Source organism: Schistocerca americana, chromosome 1, assembly GCF_021461395.2.
Source record: "Schistocerca americana isolate TAMUIC-IGC-003095 chromosome 1, iqSchAmer2.1, whole genome shotgun sequence".
Lineage (NCBI taxonomy): Eukaryota > Metazoa > Arthropoda > Insecta > Orthoptera > Acrididae > Schistocerca > Schistocerca americana.
The window spans coordinates 929,312,827-929,332,882 of NC_060119.1; the positions used below are offsets into that span (position 1 = coordinate 929,312,827).

The window sequence follows — 20,056 nt, forward strand, 5'->3', positions numbered from 1 at the left end:
CTACAATTCGAAGCTTTGGGCAGCAGCATTGTGTACTATGAAAATAAGCACATTACAATTGATTTATTTTGACAGTCTCTGGAAAATAGATGCTTCAAGAATTTATTTACTTGAGTAATACACTTCAAAATCGAGTTTCTGAACTATGCTTTGTACGAATAACATTACAAACATGGAATAGAAATGTCTATTGTTGGTTGGTACCAAACTGTGCACATGCGATCATTATTTCAGTGTATCCACATGTGAACTTACAAACTGTTCAACATATTTGGTCGTCACAATTATTATTGTTAACAGTCTGCCACCAAGAACAAATGTGAAAATATCATGAGCACCCTTGAAGCTGTGTAAAACTCTAAATGCACTTTGTAGAGTCTTCTGAATGTTGCAAACTGCAGGCCCAATCGCCATTCATCGAGCAGGCAGCCCAAACACAGTTCGTTGAGCAAGGTTGAGGGGAGATATATTTTTTGTGGAGAGTAACTATACAATGTAAAGATGTTCTTTATAACCATGGACACCTTACCTAATTAAGATTAAAAAAGACTCTGGTTCAAAGATGAAATACTACTTTTGTCTCTGCTGTTGAAGAATTAAGTTGCTTAGCTGTTCTGATGCACTAAGTATTTGATGTACGTATTTTTTTTATAATACATGGCAAAAAGTTAATGTCTCCTGTTCTTATTCAAAGTCTCTCCCTCCCTGTACAAATATTTATGTGAAAAATAATTATTTAAAGTGGTTTGTGTAGAAGATCGCCCATCTGGCTCTCTTTTGTTGTAATGGCGGACAGGTTGCCATTACGCAATATTTAATTAAATATTGGGCTTCACTCTCAAGTTAACATTATAAATACTTTGAATATTGATAATAATTTCCAGGCATTAACTTAGCAAAGTTCATTTTATCAGAATTTTAACAGAATTGCATGGATAGATTTAACTGCAATATAGGTGACAAGACTTAGGTTTGCTTCACGATATCTCTGAGTTTGCAATTGAATTCATTTCTGTCAAGGAAATGTTTTAACTTAAAATGAACCCAGTGAGATATCAATGAAATTATTTATCGTGAGTAGAAATCCTTACGCTACGGTAGGTGGTTATATACCGTATTTACTCGAATCTAAGCCGCACTCAAATCTAAGCCGCACCTGAAAAATGAGACTTGGAAAAAAAAAAAAAAAAAATTTCACGAATCTAAGCCGCACCTGAAATTTGAGACTCGAAATTCAAGGGGAGAGAAAAGTTTTAGGCCGCACCTCCAAATCGAAACAAAGTTGGTCCATTGTAATATGAGACACAATTTAGGTTGAATGAATGACGATACAGCTACAGTAGTTTGGTTCGAGTCGTAAGCTTAGCAGTTAAGCTTTACCAGGTAGTCATTGCTATGCGTCAGGCGCTCCGTCCGTATTTATATGGGTACCCTTCCTTTTTCACATGCTTCGTCTGGTTTGAATCGATTGCTTATTTTGCTTTGATCTGATAAGTGCCATTTTCTTTGTTATAGGTGTTTACGTCACTCTAAGCTGAAAATGCATTACTGTACTGTGTCATGCATTGTTTGTCTTATTCTGATAGTGCATGTTTACGGCCTGTCGCCGCTCGCGGCATGGCTTGCTTTTGTGCACGCTACCGCCGCTTACAATTAAAAAAAAAGAGAGGAATCGTCTCATTAGCGAAACAATGGCAAGAGACTGCTATTTGTTGTTACTTACACTGCTGCTTTCTTTGATAATGATCAACAGGAACCAAATAATAGACTGCATGTGATAGAACATGTTCTGAACGAAAGTTAGGCAAAAATTTTTCTCCGTTTGAAAATCTTTGCGGCCACTTCTTTAGTACATCAAATTCTGCACAGAAATTAGAGTCATCTTAGATTTAAAAATCTAGTCAGTTGCCATGCTTCATTTCTGACTGTATCACTATTAGGCATAAGAATAATACGAATATAAACATGACACGATACGTATATTCTTCCGCGTTTGCTGTTGTCTCACTCTAGTTTCATAGTTTATTAGGCAGACAGGATTTAAATGAGATAGCAGCAAACACGAAAGAATACATTGCAAAATGTTTATATTTGTATTATTCTTATGGTGAAGAGAATACTGCATGTGATTCACATTTCATCAGGTTCCTCTTAGCAACCATTTCTTCTCACAGGTAGGAAAAAATTCAGAACGTAGAATTGGCCATATTGACAAACATCCCAAATAGTCTTGCCAGTCGGATTTTCGTAGCACATTGAAATTCTGCTACATTCGAAGATGAATAATACGGAATTTGTATTCACTTCGTTGGATAATGTATGAAAATGCAGTGGTCGAAACTCGGGGAGGAGAGAAAGAGCTCGTCTTCCACCCTTTTTTTTTTTTTTTTTTTAATTTATTTACTGACGTAGAGGTTTTGGCGCCAGTATTTATCTTTGTGCCTACAAAGCATGCCTGTGTAGCGCTAGATATATTCGACGGCAGAAGTTAGTTGTGGCGGCACCTACCAACATTTTTCAGAACTTCCGCTTGCTTTCCACTCGATTCTAAGCCGCAGGCGGATTTTTGGATTACAAAAACCGGAAAAAAGTGCGGCTTAGATTCGAGTAAATACGGTAGTCTCTCAAACCATTACAAGCAAAACTGTACCCATTTTTACTTATATTTGTGCCTGCATAGCAACCTTGATTATTGTCAGCATTTACAAGCATGCAGAATATACACGACGCTAACAGTGTATTAAATATATATATTTTTTTCCAACAATCCTGACCACATCTTATATTAAAATCAAAACACTTTAATACCAACGAAGATAGAGAGATGATATACAACCAGTAAGCAGAGATTCCAGCATGGTGAAAACTGAAATAAAATGAATATCTTACTTAATAATGGTAGAGACCAGATGTGGTTCATCAAGCTTTACACAACAATTTCCAAGGCTTTATTATTTTCTTGGACAAACAATGTCAATGGAATTGCCAGAAGCCTGCTTTTGCACTTTATTATGACGTTTAATTAGTATGAACTGTACAACACTAAAAAATGTTTTAAAAAAGAGGACAGTTCTACAATTAAAAACTTTGGAGCACATAGTGCTCACATTAATCCCAAGTTTGAATTCAGCAGATAACAGGCAACAGGAAAAATCATACTTTTAGTTTCAAAATTCCTCACACAAAATGAAAGTTTCCTCAGTTAACGACAAATAGAAGTGAGAAAATAGATCATACCATGATTAAATATGAGGTGTAGTAAGAGTGACAGCAAAATTTAGCTACTACACTCTCACTGGCAAATACTTTCTTCTCTGCACACATGACTAAAACAAGGCAGAGGAGGAGAGGACATTAAATAACATATAAGATTTATTTGATTGATTGAATTTGCTGTGACCAGAAAATCTGGAGAAGACTAAATCAAATAAACTTACAAACTTGGTGTAATTAACATCCAGAGGAAAAAAAAATACTTTTAAGACAAGATGGAAAAAATTTCTTTTGTAATACACTTCTGCACAAAAGTTATAACATTTGAATAGTTTTTAACATCAGGAACTTTGAATGTTGGACAAATCTGTATATGTTATGAAAGAATAAAGAGCAATTTGGACAGAGAACAGTATGACCAAAGTAAAAAAAGAGGGAGCAATATATTTAAACTGACAATATGAGAGACAGGAGATGTACACCTGCTAATGACAATTTGAGACAGGAGTGATTATTGCCCCCATCCCCTCTCGACCTATGAAAACAAGAGGACATATGATCTCTCATATTCCGAAAGCATGAGATTAAACGAGCAATATTTTCTATTTGCATACAAGTGCATAACCCCTTATGTGACTGCCCTTTTCTAAGGAATATGTAAGTGAAAGCTCTTCCATCTCTCACAGAGTCAACTAGAAAGTAAAATGTAAAAAATTATTACTAAAACAAGTATAAAACTGTTTATGTATCAAAGCTATTTGTTAAGTGGCACAAATGAGAACACATTAATCTGACTGTGAAAGTATTATGAATGTAACACGAGTTTATTCTACATGAAAATATGAAATGCATTGTTTGTGAAAGAACACATCTAGTATAATGTAGTGAAGGTTATTATTGCTTTTGAATGTTGTGTGACCATTAGCAGTGACAATAAATGTGCTTCTTTACCAATACAATACAAATCAAATGCCACTATCTGAGGAAACTTTTCAAACTATCCAAATATTTCACAAATTTCAGTAAAAAATAAATAATAATTCTCATGTAAACCAGGAGAATGGTCCTTCTGCACATATAGAATATTTAACATTTGTACAAAAATCAAATTCTTTTTGATAAAATCATAAAATCATTATACCTTTAAACAAAAGCTTAATCCACATTTATACAAAACAAATTATATATCTTTATTACAAAAGATATCTTATAAAAACAACTTCTTTTCAGACTCAGGATAATCTGAAGCTGGTAAGTTACTATCTGAAGCCAAACAGCACACTCCAAATACTTTTTAAGGAGGCATAAATCTTAAGCACATTGTTTTCACCCAGTTTTTAAATATCACTGGAACAGCACAGTTAGTGGTGTTTTGCAAATGAATTCACAGCAGTAACTGACATTGTAATCTGTTAAAACACTAGTTTTCATCATATAGTGGTGTAGCATCACCACTCAAAGAACTTTCAATCATAGAATGTGGGCTAGTGTTAGTGCGGGGTGTAGATCGAAGGCTGTCACGTCCTGATCCTGAAGTACTTCTTGGTGATTTCATATTGTTTACTGACAACCCATAAGCTAAACGGCTATTGTTCGATCTGACACTTATGTTAAAGCTGCTACTGCCACTACTGTTGCTTCTTGGTGTAGCTCGGCCAGCCTCATCAAACTGAGGAGTTGTCTTCCTTATATCATCAAATCGTGGTGTTGAACCTCCACTGTAATTAAAAGAGATACTCATATGAAAGCTTCAGTACTAGAGCAATTTATTTTTGCAGCACACAGTATCATTAAGAAAACTAAGTTATAAATAGGGCATAAACTAACGAAACATAAATCCTTATGTGGACTTTATCTACATTTACACGACTACTTGCAATTCACACATTGTGCTCGACACAGGGTTCATTGAATCACACTCAGAATATTTCTTGACTGGGTCATTCAGGAGAGGTCAGTAACTTTGAACATGGACTACTAACTGGATGTCACCTGAGTAACCTTGGACAAACAAACATCTACATCTTTCTGTGTTAGCTACCTTACTTTGTAACAATAATCATTTCTCGCTATTTATAGTGGAAGTCAACCCAAAATATTTTCACATTCAGAGGAGAAAACTGGTGATTGACTCCCACTGCAACAAAAAACACACTGTTTTCAGATTATCACCACAACTCATGTATCATATCTGTAACATTCTCTCCTCCATTTTGTGATAATATGGATTATAAACAAATGAATAATTACATTATTGCCGACAGTAGTAATCTACAAAACTACTCTCCCCTCTCACCATTACATTTAATAACTGTTGGATGGTGAGAACAAGTAATCCATTAAATAATGGGACAACATTTTTAAATGGCTTCGTCATGATATTAGAGCAACAGTGGAATAACCACCAATGATATCTGGGAAAGTATAAAACAGTCAGTAGAAAACTATAACTAAAGGGCTTCAAGTATTAGGTAATACTTTTGCAAGGATTTAACATATCAGAGAAAGTATTTTAGCTGAGGTGGGAATCATTTCAGAATATAGTTTTATGAAATTGAAGCTAATAAATGATGGTAATTCTTTGTTTTGAAAAGATTTTAGACCACTTGATTTCATGCAAGGCAGACCCACCATTATGAAAGGAGGTGGTGAGTATTATGTTGTCAGCACAGAAGCAGTAACAACAGCACAATGGGTCACACAGGAGAGCTCAGTAACTTTGAACACGGACTACTAATTGGCTGTCACCTGAGTAACAAATCCACCAGGTATATTTCTGCCCTTCTAAAGTTGTCCAAGTTGATAGTTGGTGATGTGACTGAGAAGCAGAACAAGCAGTCTTCATGTAGTGATGGACAGGGACTGTCAAATATTTCAGACGGTGCTTGTAAAAAATAACATGAAATTAGTAGAAGGAATAACTTGGAGTTCAAAAGTGCCCCCAGTAGATCAGTTAGCAAGATGTGTGTAGGGGGTTAAAAGGAATGGGGTACAATGGTCGAGCAGCCCCTCAAAAGCCACATGTTTCTGGAGTCAATGTTATGCGACACATGAGGTGGTGTGAATAATGATGCCACTGGATGGTGGATGACTGCAAACAAGTGACTTGGGAGTGATGAATCACACTACAGACTGTGGCAATTTGGTGGAAGGGTTTGGGTTTGAGAGATGAACAGTTCCGAGATGATAACTGATTATATCAGCATGATACTGCACCCTGTCATAAAGCAACATTTGTGAGCAAAGGTCCAGCGGCAATAACATTCATGAAATGCACTGTCCTGCTCAGAACCCCAACCTAAACCCCATAGAACACCTCTGAGATGAGTTAATATGTTGAGTTTTCACCAGACTCTAGAGTACAAACACTATTACCTTATTTGGTTTTGTCTCTTGGGGAAGAATGGACTGCCATTTATCTACAGACATAACACACAAACTCAAAAAATAAAGTTGCGTAATTAATTTTTTGTTTGTTTGTTTTCAGGAGCTTGACTGATATATAACAGTGCCATAGCATGTTGCTAGAGGAGTGAAAACAAGATGTTGCACACCATAAATAGAGTATTGTGTGGTAACTATTTTCTGTATTTGAAGGGGTGTAATGCTGCAACAATCCATGCAAGTAGAGGTCCCCAGTGGTGGGATCAACTTTCTGAAACTCCCATTCATCCTGGTAGGCCCTTATTTGCAAGCTACTAACAAAATTTTTTTTTTGTATTTTGTGCGGTACCCAACAGCATTAGAATAGTAGTAACATAGGTTGGTTGTTTTGGGGAAGGAGACCAGACTGCGTGGTCATCGGTCTCATCAGATTAGGGAAGGATGGGGAAGGAAGTCGGCCGTGCCCTTTCAGAGGAACCATCCCGGCATTTGCCTGGAATGATTTAGGGAAATCACGGAAAACCTAAATCAGGATGGCCGGACGCGGGATTGAACCGTCGTCCTCCCGAATGCGAGTCCAGTGTCTAACCACTGCGCCACCTCGCTCGGTGGTAGTAACATACTGATACACCCATGGTATAGGGGTATCGTCTTTGAGTAAGCAAAATGTTCATGGGCCTGGGTTCAAAACCCACCATTGCTTACATTTTGATTAATAATTAGCATTGGTGGCCAAGGACTTCCAGCATGAGAAGTCACCCTCACTCAGCCAATGGCCTTGTCAAAGAGTGCGGAGGAGCAGACAGAGGTTCAAGGCACACTCTTGTCCTCAGGGTGGGAAACTGCCCCTAAATGCAGAAATATCAGCAATGCTAAATGTCATGAGGACGTAGAATGCAATGGAAACCACTGCATTAAAGACAAAAAATGTGTATCCACAGGACATAAGGCCTGTAACTGAAAAAGTGTCATGATGATCTCTCCATTGGCAAAAGATTCTGGAATAGTCCCCCATTCGGATCTCTGGGAGAGGAGTGCCAAGGGGGAGGTAACCATGATAAAAAGATTGAATAACCAATGAAAGGATAACGTTCTACAAGTCGGGGCGTGGAATGTCAGAAGCTTGAACACGGTAGGGAAGCTAGAAAATCTGAAAAAGGAAATGATAAAACTCAATCTAGATATAGTAGAGGGTCAGTGAAGTGAAATGGAAAGAAGAGAAGAATTTCTGGTCAGATGAGTACAGGGTAATATCAACAGCAGCAGAGAATGGTATAACGGGAGTAGGATTCATTATGAATAGGAAGGTAGGACAGAGAGAGTGTTACTGTGAACTTTTCAGTGACAGGATTGTTCTTATCAGAATCGACAGCAAACCAACACCGACAGTGAGGGTTTGGGTATGCACGACGACGTTGCAAGCTGAAGATGATGAGACAGAGAAAGTATATGAGGATATTGAAAGGGTAATACAGGTGTAAAGGGAAATGAAAATTTAATAGTCATGGGGGACTGGAATGCAATTGTAGGAGAAGGAGTAGAAGAAGAGGTTACAGGAGAATATGGGCTTGGGACAAGGAATGAGAGAGGAGAGAGACTAACTAAGTTCTGTAATAAATTTCATCTAGTAATAGCAAATACTTTGCTCAAGAATGACAAGAAGAGGAGATATACTTGGAAAAGACCGGATGATGTGGGAAGATTTCAGTTAGGTTACATCTTGGTCAGACAGAGATTCCGAAATTAGATGCTGGATTGTAAGGCGTGCCCAGGAGCAGATTTAGACTCCGATCATAATGTAGTAGTGATCAAGAGTAGGCTGAAGTTCAAGACATTAGTCAGGAAGACTCAATACGCAAAGAAGTGGGATGCGAAGTACTAAGGAATGATGAGATATGCTTGAAGTTCTCTAAGGCTATAGATACAGCAATAAGGAATAACTCAGTAAGCAATACAGCTGAAGAGGAATGGACATCTCTAAAAAGTGCAATCACAGAAATTGGAAAGAAAAACCATAGGAAAAAAGCAGGTAACTGTGAAGAAACTATGGGTAACAGAAGAAACACTTCAGTTGATCGATAAAAGGAATACAGAAATACAAGTTGCTGAGGAATGAAATAAATAGAAAGTGCAGGGAAGCTAAGATAAAAAGACTGCATGAAAAATGTGAATACACTGAAAAATAAATGACTGTTGGAAGGGCTGACTCAGCATATAGGAAAGTAAAAACAATCTTCGGCGAAATTAAAAGCAAGAGTGGTAACACTAAGAGTGCAACAGGCATTCCACTGTTAAATGCAGAGGTGAGAGCGGATAGATGGAAAGAGTACATTGAAGGCCTCTATGAGGGGGAAGATTTGTCTGAAGTGAAAGAAGAAGAAACAGGAGTTGATTTAGAAGAAATAGGGGATCCAGTATTAGAGTCACAATTTAAGAGAGCGTTCGAGGACTTATGATCAAATAAGGCAAAAGTGATAGATAACATTCCATCAGAATTTCTAAAATCATTGGGGCGAAGTGGAAACAAAACAACTATTCACATTAGTGTGTAGAATGTATGAATCTGGACACATACCATCTGACTTTCGGAAAAATATTACCCATACAATTCCCAAGACTGCAAGAGCTGACAAGTACAAGAATTACTACACAATCAGCTTAACAGCTCATGCATCCAAATTGCTGACAAGAACAATACATAGAAGAATGGAAAAGAAAACTGAGGATGTGATAGATGATGATCACTTCAGCTTTAGTAAAGGTAAAGGCGCTAAAGAGGCAATTCTGATGTTGCATTTGATTATGGCAGCAAGACTACAGAAAGATCAAGACACATTCATAGCATTTGTTGACCTGGAAAAGCATTTGACAATGTAAACTGGTGCAAGATTCTTGAAATCCTGAGAAAAATTGGGGTAAGCTATAGGGAAAGACGGGTAATATACAATATGTACAAGAGCCAAGAGAGAATAATAAGAATGGACGACCAAGAACAAAGTGCTCCTATGAAACAGGGTGTAAGACAGGGATGTAGTCTTCCACCCCTACTGTTCAATCTGTGTATCGAAGAAGGAAGATGGAAATAAAAAACAGGTTCAGGAGTGGAATTACAATTCAGGGTGAAATGATATCAATAATACCATTCACTGATGACATTGCTATCTTGAGTTAAAGTGAAGAAGAAGTACATGATCTACTGAATGGAATGAACAGTAGTAGAAATGATAACAGTGAGAAATTTAGCATCAGGATTGATGGTCATGAAGTAGATGAAGTTAAGGAATTCTGCTACCTAGGCAGCAAAATAATCAATGATGGATGGAGCAAAGAGGACATAAAAAGCACTGTCAAAAAGGGCATGCCTGGGCAAGAGAAGTCTACTAATATCAAACATAGGCCTTAATTTGAGGAAGAAATTTCTGAGAATGTACATTTGGAGCACAGCATTGTATAGTAGTGAAACATGGACTGTGGGGAAACTGAAACAGAAGTGAATGAAAGCATTTGAGATGTGGCGCTACAGATGAATGTTGAAAATTAGGTGGACTGATAAGGTAAGGAATGAGGAGGTTCTGTGCAGAATCAGAGAGGAAAGGAATATGTGGAAAACATTGACCAGAAGACGCGATGGGATGATACGACATCTGTTAAGACATCAGGGAGTGACTTCCATGGTACTAGAGGGAGCTGTAGAAGGCAAAAACTGTAGAGGAAGACAGAAATTGGAATACATCCAGCAAATAATTGATGACATAGGTTGCAAGTGCTCCTTTGAGATGATGAGGTTGGCACAGTACAGGAAATTGTGGTGGGCTGCATCAAACCACTCAGAAGACTGATGACTCAAAAAAATCATACTGACTGGTTAAATGGTGTGATGGAAAGGGAAGGCCTTGACATACAGAAGGTTATGGGCTTGAATCTCATCAGGCAATAAAAATCCTTTTCCTATTTTTAAATTTTTATTTAAATTACAGTGATGATCATTTTTATTCCTATTGCTTTGTTACATTGTTTTAATCATCATATGGACTTCGTTTGCTCTCATTTTTCTTCCTATCACTCTTTTTCCACTTGAAATCTTTGAGATTAATTTTATACTATAATTTGATTTTTGTTTTGTTTTATAATCATGTTTTTTATCCATGTTATTACATTCATTATTTGTGTTCCTTATTTTTCTTGAATTTTGTTTTCCTTTTAATCCCTTCTTTCATTTTAGCCTACATCTACATTATTTTGCCCATAGTGTAATAGGCATTTAGGCTATGTTTTAAATGTTTGTATGATGATTACAATAAAAAATGCTTATCTTGTAACAAAAACACATATTCGACAACACTACACATTTTCAAATATTTAAATATTGTAATAGATAAATATAATTAAATTCCCATTCACAAAAATTCCAACTGAAAAAAATGATATAAAGAAAAAGTGAGAACAAATGAAAAAAATTCATATGACGATTAGGATGTGACACAGGAATAGAAATAAAAAAAAAGTTTTAACCAAGTAATTGAATAAAAATAATGATCAAAGTCATTTCAATAATGATTTCAAAAAAATTTAAGGCATCTGATTATATTCTAACCCCTGACCTTCAGTATGCGATGTCCTTAGCCTAGTAATTACACAACACAATCAGTCTAGAAAATGGTCTCTCTTTTAACGCTACTGAGCAACATGTAAAATTCAATTTTTTTCCCCCTCTCCTCGTCTATTACTCGCAAATGAGGGTTCACTGAGGTGAATGGCTCCAGGATGTGATAGCTGGGATCTTAACCTACATCATCATACAGATGGTTTCGTAATACCTGGCAAATCGAGGCAGCAGTGAAGTGTTGCAGCTGTGTCAAGCAACTTCCAGTTAACTTCTCTAGCCACCTAATTACCATGGATAAGTACTGCATGTTTCACTATGACTCCAAGACAAAAGAGGTGGTGACTAAAAATATAAAAAAAAACTCTCATATGTCTTGGACACTATGTCAGGGAGCTGATTTATATCCAAGGATCAGTACAGAACATTGCACAAATTGGTAAAGGGAAGAAGATAACAATTACAAGGTTTAGTTCTTTTCTCTGCTTTCCTGTCTTAAAGTTCATTTAGTTTCTCTCTATCACTAAAGTTAAATGAGGAATATATATTCTCTTGTTTTCATTCTGTGCACAGCATGTACCTTGTGTACCTCTCATTGCAAAATTTTGAGCACAATTTGGAAAATGTGGTAAAGGGAAAGGCATAACCGCTGCTCAATAAAACGGTTGGTATGAGTGATTACTATACAATTTCTTTAGGCAATTTTTCGTCGCCACTGTCTTCAGTGGGTTCACAAACCATTTCATTTCAACAATTGCAAGATTGGTCACTTCAAACTGTTAATTCATTCTGAAACATTCACATTTTCACATCCAGCTAGTTTTTTCATCTGTTCTGCCAACTGTAGGTCATCTTTGTCTATACTACAGGTATCCATTTCATTCCATAAAAGCTGTTTCCAAGACATTCTTGTGTCTCTGCCTTTATTTTAGACCATGAATCAGCTACCCAGTAAACTACATCTTTTATCATAGCTTTTTAAGAAATTCTTTGGTGGTTCCTTAACCTTCTGTTGTTTGTACAAGCATATGAGGCAAACAACAACGATACCTTTTTTCAAGCATTGTAAAACACCTTGGTCCAAAGGCTGTATTAAACTCGTCACATTAAGGGGTAAGAACAATGCGCGAATACTGCCACAGTGTAATTCTTCCTCATCAGGGTGTGAACCAGTGTTGTCAAATATTAAGATTGCTTTGGAAGGCAAGCACTTTTTCATTAGGTATATTTTAGTCTCTGGAACAAAATCATCGAAAAACCATTTCTTAAAAATAGTTTTAGTCTACCAAGCAGATTTTTGGTGGACAGAAGTAACAAACAGTGCAGAAGCAGTGATATTTTTTTTAGCTCTAAGCTTAGCAGACTTCCCTATCACCTGCAGCTTCAGTTTATGGTCCAAGATTTTCTTCCTCTATAATTTTTCTTAATTTCTCACAAAATTGTGTAACAGTTTGAGAACCTGCAGAAAGTTTTTCTTCACAAATTTCAAGCCACCTTACACCATATCACTTCTTCCCCCATCCAGCCATTCTGAACTTGCAGTAAAATTGTCCTCACCTTCCTTTAACTCATGTTTAAAAAATACAGCTTTTTCTTCCACAATAGGCTCTGAAACTGGACTTCCTTTTTGTCTTTGTTGAGTAAACAAAACAAACAAAACTTCTCTCATCTTTTCTTATTCAGATTTCTTCTCGGACTTCCGTTCAAATGATGAAATAGAACACTTGTTTAAAGAAAACTTCTCAACTTTGTTTCTATGCCAATCTCAAACTGTCACTTCACCAACTCCATACTCAGCAGCAAGGTTTTCCTTTTTCTTTTTAAAAGGTTTCTCTTTTGTCTAGTCTTTTCAAAACCTCCAGTTTCTCATTCAATGGCACTAAGTTTCTCTAACTCCTACCACTCACTGTAATGTATGAACATTAAGAAACGCACAGTTACATGTGTACAGTACACTGAACAAGTGTACAACACTTTAACATTACACAGCCGGGCTCACTACAGTATAGATGTTACTACACTACCAACTGCAGTGAAAACAACAATGGTATCCCACTGTTGTAAAATTAGTACTGTAATGTTACTTAGGCCTACTGTATTTTAATGACCACTGTTACTGAGTAGCCGCAGCAGTAAGGGTAACAAGGATGGTATGCACTGTACAACTGATTGTCAGGTGGTCCCAATTAGTAAAGTGTCAACAGAGAAAGAGCAAGGGCACTCCTTGAAACCTAATAGTACTTTTCCATCTGTAATAAAAATACATTAGCAGTCTGAGGCCAAGGTTATTTTTGTGCATTATGAACAAAAACCCCAAGTAGAACAGTTTTACCTTTATTGCACATGGAAAATTGAAAGGAAGTTCAAAATGTAACACATTCCATAGTGTGTAAAATGTACATGTGGACAACATACGAAAACGGGTTTTTACTTCAGTTTTCTGTAACATTTTAATTTTCTTAAGACCAGCTTGAATTTTGAAATACCACATATCCAATTACCGGGGCTCTACTGTGTATATTAAATGTAATTCATTGTCTACTGACCTTCCTTTTTCTTCATAATCTTCTCCTCTATCTTACTTCATAAAATGTAGGATTATAGAGTTTAATGGACTGTCAACAACAAGATCATTAGGGACAGAGCACAAGCTCAAATTGGGAAGGATGAGGCAAGACATTGGGTCATGTCTTTTTCAAAGGAACCACCCCTACACTTGCAAACCATTGAAATCTAATTCTGGATGGCTGGGTGGGGATTTCAACCACCATTCTTCGCATCGCAGGTCCAATGTCATACCACTGCACCACTTTGACAGTGTTCATATAAGGATAAGAACTAATCTTTCTAATACAGTGAGAGAGAAAAAGTTATAAAAAAGAAAAGAAAAAAAACACATGCTCTCTCATGTAGTCTTCAATACTATGAAAGCAGCATTACAGTTTTTCTTAGAAGCTGCCCAAAGCAAATTAGACAAAGACTATATATCAATGCTTGCTGACATCAACTTCTAGTATTATGTATTTTTCTCTGAAAGTATAGCAATTACACAGTCTCTATTCAAAATAAACCAAATACACATTTTTAAATGTAATTAATTTGTAAAGGTTTTCCCATCACCTGGGTCAACTAGAACATGTATTTTGTACATCTCAGAAGGCAAAACAAAACAATAACTGAAGATAACTCTTCCTTATGAAAGTATTATTGAGATCAATATCATAAGACTAGTTTTTTAATGTGAAAGGTTTTATTTTGTGTTAGTTAATGTTCTTAATGTTTATCTTATAATGATGCAGAGGGCCCCTACTGTGGGGCAAGGGAGTGAGGGAGGTAATTCAACAGTCCTGAACTGTAGTAGGAAATGCTCTAATACTACAGCCACTTAGTTAAAATAATGTGTATTTTAGCAATATTTGTCTTTCAACAATATTTATATATTTGCCATTTAACATAAACACAAAAACTTAGCTGACGAAAAATCAAACACTGTTCACCTTAACAATGTATTATAAAAAATTCCAGAGACTCATCTATAAGGAAAGGAAAATTAGGGTTTCATTTCCCATAAACATTTAAATCATTAAAAATGGTGCACAATTTCAGGCTGGACCAGAAGATAAGTAGTATAGTCTTTTATATTAAAATAAAATAAATCCAGAACTATCCTGACATAAAATAAGAAAATCATGGAAAACCAAAATGTGGATGGCTAGACAGGAATTTGAACGCTTCCAAATGCCTTAACTACTTTGTCATACTGGTGGATATGCTCTTACACAACACGGAGAGAAGGACTACACGCATTTCTAAGGAACTATTTGTAAGATTTTATTAGTGCAGATATATTTTTGAACCTAAATTATGTCCTTATCAGAATAATCAGTTCATCTGGCATTTGAATACAGTATACTGCAGCCATGGAGTCACTGTCCTACAGATGACAATAACAATCATACCTCATGGTAGAAATTTTCTGAACGGGAACATGAACAACACCAGATGCCTACGGACTCAAATGTATCTTACTTTGAAGACACCTACCATTAACTGAACTTATTTGGAATGCACACAAATATGCAGGATCACTGTTGTTTCCTTTGTGTCAGGCTTCATCCAAGACATTTTCTGGAGGAGCACACGAACAGATCTGTAGTTACCTACTCTCTTCTTGCAGCTGATTTGCTTGATTTTGAGTGAACTTGTCACATCATTAGCACACACCTCAGCACCACATTTATATACCTTTACAAGTAATTACTTTGTGGTGCAAGCAGTCTTTACACTTTTCCTGCACAATCTCACACTATCATGATGAAATTTTATGCACAAGTGTTTAAAACTAGCACTCTAAAACTGAAGTATACATTAAGGGACACATAATAAAAATCATTTCAACTTACCTGTGTTGACGTGGTGTTGTTCGACCATCTTGCCTTGGTGTTCCCAAACCTGCTTCACGATTTTTCAATTTTGCCCATGCTTCAGCAGCTTTTCTCCAGTCCATTGGCTCTGAGGTTTGTGGCGTAACTTGTGGCCTGTTGGCAGTCAAATATTAATTAAAAGCTGAGAACAATCTGTAATGACTATAGCAAAAAACAGGGAAGCAAGTGAGTAGAGCTGCTTTGTAGATTACACTGTGAAAATGTTTCTACATGAATCAACAGTATCACTGATTACTGAAAAATTACTCAAGAGTACCAGTATCAGTAAGTTGTTTTTTATTACAAATGTTCATTGGCCAAGAATGGAGAACTCAAAAGTTGTACAAATAATCAACAGTTTCTTTTGTTTCAAATTAATGAATCACCAAATAAAATAAAAACTTTACCAAGAATAGCTGTGTTAATTTAATGCTAATGAATCATATCTATGGGGCTATATGAACAAGGGGATGGATGAATGAGAATGAAGAGTAAATTATGATTGCTGAAAGTGTGTTCAGAACACAGAATTAAATAACAACACATCACTACAAAAGACATCACTTTTACACAAATAATTTGAGTTTCAGAAAGAAATTGCTGCACAATTAGATAATTTATAAATTATCTTAATGAATATCCTACATTTGATACAAATATATTACCTTACTGCCTATTAACTCAGTAAAAGTATCTCTCATTCAACTGAGAGGCCAAGTCAGTAATCAAACCTTACTGAACTTGTTACGAAAATAGACACACTGTACAACTAGAGGAAGTGAAACATATCATTATTATTTTTACTAATCTACACTTGGTTATATTGCACATATAGGTAGAAGACTACAATATTTTTACAGAATGTGCGGAGAATTATTAATGGTGAAGTGTCATTCACATACATATTTAGAAATTACATATAATTTTTTTAGACTTTGGAATTAAAAAATTGTTCCAAAAAAACTGTTGACTGACAACATGTTCCTGTGTTCCAACACAGCATCTACTAAACACATATGCAGTTTGAAATTCAATTATAGTCTTAGTTTTTGTTGTTAAAATTTTTTGTGGTTTAACCACACATTAGTGAGTTCTACTGCAGTACAGGTTTATTTTTAAAAACTCTAAATGTATAAGATGTGATTAATGAAACATTGGTTCCCTTTTCAAAGTAGGCCTATATTCATAAGTGGAAAGGTTCATTGTCATATTATCTATGTACAGCTCTGAAAGATATTTCATGTTCTCATTCTTCAAAATTTTTTCTCTGCTAACTGAGTATTCACTGTTCTCAAATCAAACAACGATGTTTTCCTCTTTCTCTGTAAAGGTATAAAATTATTTTGTCTCACAATACTGTATCCAGATCTATGTTGCATTTCCTATAAACAGTTATGAAAGGTCTATATATTGGGAAATGTGCATTTCAAAAACTTCTCTATTAACACTATATTTTGCATTCTTTTCATTGCTCATTAATTAATTATTTTTATCAGTCCAATTTTTTTTGAACTACTCAAATATATTTGAAATATACAAACCTTGGCTGTGGTGTATGTGGAGTATGAGCTGCTCTCTGAGAAGGTGTTCTATGAGATGGCGTTACAGAACCTGGATGCAAAAAGCCTCCTTGCGTGTGGGATGGTGTCTGCTGTCCATACCTAGGTGTCTGTGTCATATGTGGAGTATGGTAGGGAGTCATAAAAGGTGTTTGTCCAGATGGAGTGTATGGCTGAAAAACACAATTTTAACAATTAATAGCATTGTCTTTTCACTGAAAAGAGGTTGATAAATTCTAATCTGTACTATAAATGCATTTACTTCATCTATATGCAACAGTAATTACTTGAGGCTGACTTACGGTGTTTGGATAAGTATGAACATTGGCTCCATAAGTACCGCCACCAGGAGTGTGAGGATAATGTGGCGTCTGGCTTGCAACCTGAGACAGACTATGCAACATGTGTGTTGGCATATTCTGAGCAACCCTCTGTATTGCTTCTGGGTTCATGCCTGTGCAAGTAAAACACAAATAAAGAATTGTATGTACTTTGGTTTTTGAAGGTAAGATTTAGGAGAATTGAGTGCATTTTTAGTTTTAAAGAAGCTCAACCAACCAGCAATATTAATGTTTGGTGTCTGGTAAGGTGTTCTGTTGGTTGCAGCACCACGAGGTGTACTTGGTGTACCTGGTACTGGATCTCTGAAGTGTTCTTTAAACCAACGGAACAATGAACCTAGTGAATCAAAAATCTGCTGTCTAAATCGAAATCCTTCCGGAGTCACAGTCACATACTCATGCCGACATCTTGTTCTTGGTAGGTATGACAGCAAAAATTTTCCAGGATAGCTCTGTAGAAAAAGATGCAAATTACACTACTTTACAGGATTATCAGAAATAGCCACTCCCTGAAAACATTTCATAGTTCTTTACTATATTGCTTTATAAATTTATTCTGCACACATTCATGGGACAACTGTAAGATCTGCACACAGAAACACGCTGTAGTCTTCCTTATGTTTACGTAAGAAACTGTACAGGTCACACAGGCACTGAACAGCTGCAACTAACGAGTTACACTTTTGATTATATTGGAAGAGGGAGATCACTATCAATGACAAAGACCAGATTAAAGAAAAGACTAAGCAATGATTAGAAAATCTAATGAGGCAAATCGTACACATTAGAAAAAATAGCAGAGCAATTGGCGTTTGACAGAGGAGATAGTGGGATACTGTTAAGACATGAATTTCAAAATGTCAGTAAAGTCAGTAATCAAACAAATAATTTTGCATAAGAACTAAAAAGTGGAACTAGTATGTATCACAGCAAACTATCACCAACCAACATTATAGTCTCACCAACTACATAAATGATTTAACTGAGATTCCAGTGCCCACAATATATGTAAAATTAAATTTTCAGTGCTTTTAATTTACACACACATAGCACATATCTACATCTGTACTCTGCAAACCATTGTGAATTGCATGGCAGAGGGCACACATCTCTTTTGTAGACTGATTGCATTTCCCCAGTATTCTACCAATGAACCAAAGTCTAGGACCTCCTTTACCCACAACTGAGCCGATATGATTATTACATTCATTATCCTTACAGAGTGTTACATCCAGGTATTTGTATAAGTTTGCCAATTCCACCAGTGATTCATTGCTATTATTGTCATAGGATACTACCTTTTTTCGTTTTGTGAAGTGCAATTTTACATTTCTGAACATTTAAAGCAAGTTTCCAATCTTTGCACCACTCTGAAATCTTATCTAATCTGACTGCATATTTATGCAGCTTTTGTCATGTAGTACTTCATCACAGGTAACTGCATCACCTGCAAAAAGTCTGAGTGTACTATTAACATTGTCTGCAAGGTCATTAATATACATCATGAACAGCAAGGGCCCCCACACACTTTCCTGGGGCACACCTGAAGTTACTTCAACATCTAACAATGCCTCTCCATCCAACATAACATGCTAAGTCCTTCCTCCCCTAAAAGTCCTTAATCCAGTCACAAATTTCACTTGATGCCCCCATAAGATCGTACTTTTGACAATAATAATAATAATAATGAGCGTATGGCATTGGTGGCCGGGAGACCCCTAGCGGGGTGGTTCGGCCACTGCTCCACAAGTTCTTTAACGCCACTACGGCGACTTGCGAGTGAATGAGGATGAAATGATGATGAAAGACAGGCAGAGAAAATCCCTGACCCCACTGGGAATCGAACCCAGGACCCTGTGCGCGGGAAGCGAGAACGCTACCACAAGACCACAAGCTGCGGACACTTTTGACAATAAGTGCAGGTGTGACACTGAGTAAAATAACAACAACAAAAATTCATTAATGTGACTGCTACAATATTTAACCAAAATATGGCATTCCAAATATCTACTTGGTAAAAATAGGTCAGGCACTAAAACACTAAACTGTCAAGAACTGAGTACACAGCAACAGTATCCAAAAATTTTACCAAAAACATGTTCTACTCATTAGGAAAATACACACTTAGACTTGAGCTCATGTGTTCAGCCACTCCATGTAAAAGGTGTTTTTTTTTCATACCTTGGAGGCACTGGTAAAGTAATGAATTTTAGAGGGGTTTTTCTTCTTCTCTTCCTTCAGAAGCTCTTCTGCTTTGTCCTTCAGACCTTCAGTATCTCGGTAGTACTTAAATGATAATAAGTCTCGAGCGTGTGCAGCCATTGGATTGACATAACGGGCTATGATTTCATCCAAATCTTCAAATTCTTCATTGCCAATCCAAAGTGACTGACCCAAACTAAATGCATTTTCCTTTCCTTCTTCCCTTACATCTATGTGCTGGTAGACTCCGTCAGTCACTTTCCATGTAACTGTGAGATGATCTGCACCCTATAAAGAAGGAGCCACAGACACAATGTCATAAGCACTAAC

The 20,056-nt window shown here is 36.4% G+C and overlaps 1 protein-coding gene across 2 annotated transcripts in view; it reads right to left on the reverse strand.

Moving 5' to 3' along the window:
- Positions 1-2,977: 2,977 nt before the first annotated feature.
- Positions 2,978-20,056, reverse strand: part of LOC124615351 (transcription elongation factor SPT6) — a 163,723-nt gene continuing 146,644 nt past the window's right edge. For both annotated transcript variants that reach the window (XM_047143174.1, XM_047143166.1), the window contains 6 exons: positions 19,706-20,014; positions 17,742-17,976; positions 17,486-17,637; positions 17,166-17,356; positions 15,604-15,738; positions 2,978-4,931 (listed from right to left, as the gene is read on the reverse strand). In XM_047143174.1, the coding sequence (XP_046999130.1) occupies positions 4,634-4,931; positions 15,604-15,738; positions 17,166-17,356; positions 17,486-17,637; positions 17,742-17,976; positions 19,706-20,014 (1,320 nt within the window). In that variant the 3' untranslated portion in view covers positions 2,978-4,633. The remainder of the gene's footprint in view (positions 4,932-15,603; positions 15,739-17,165; positions 17,357-17,485; positions 17,638-17,741; positions 17,977-19,705; positions 20,015-20,056) is intronic.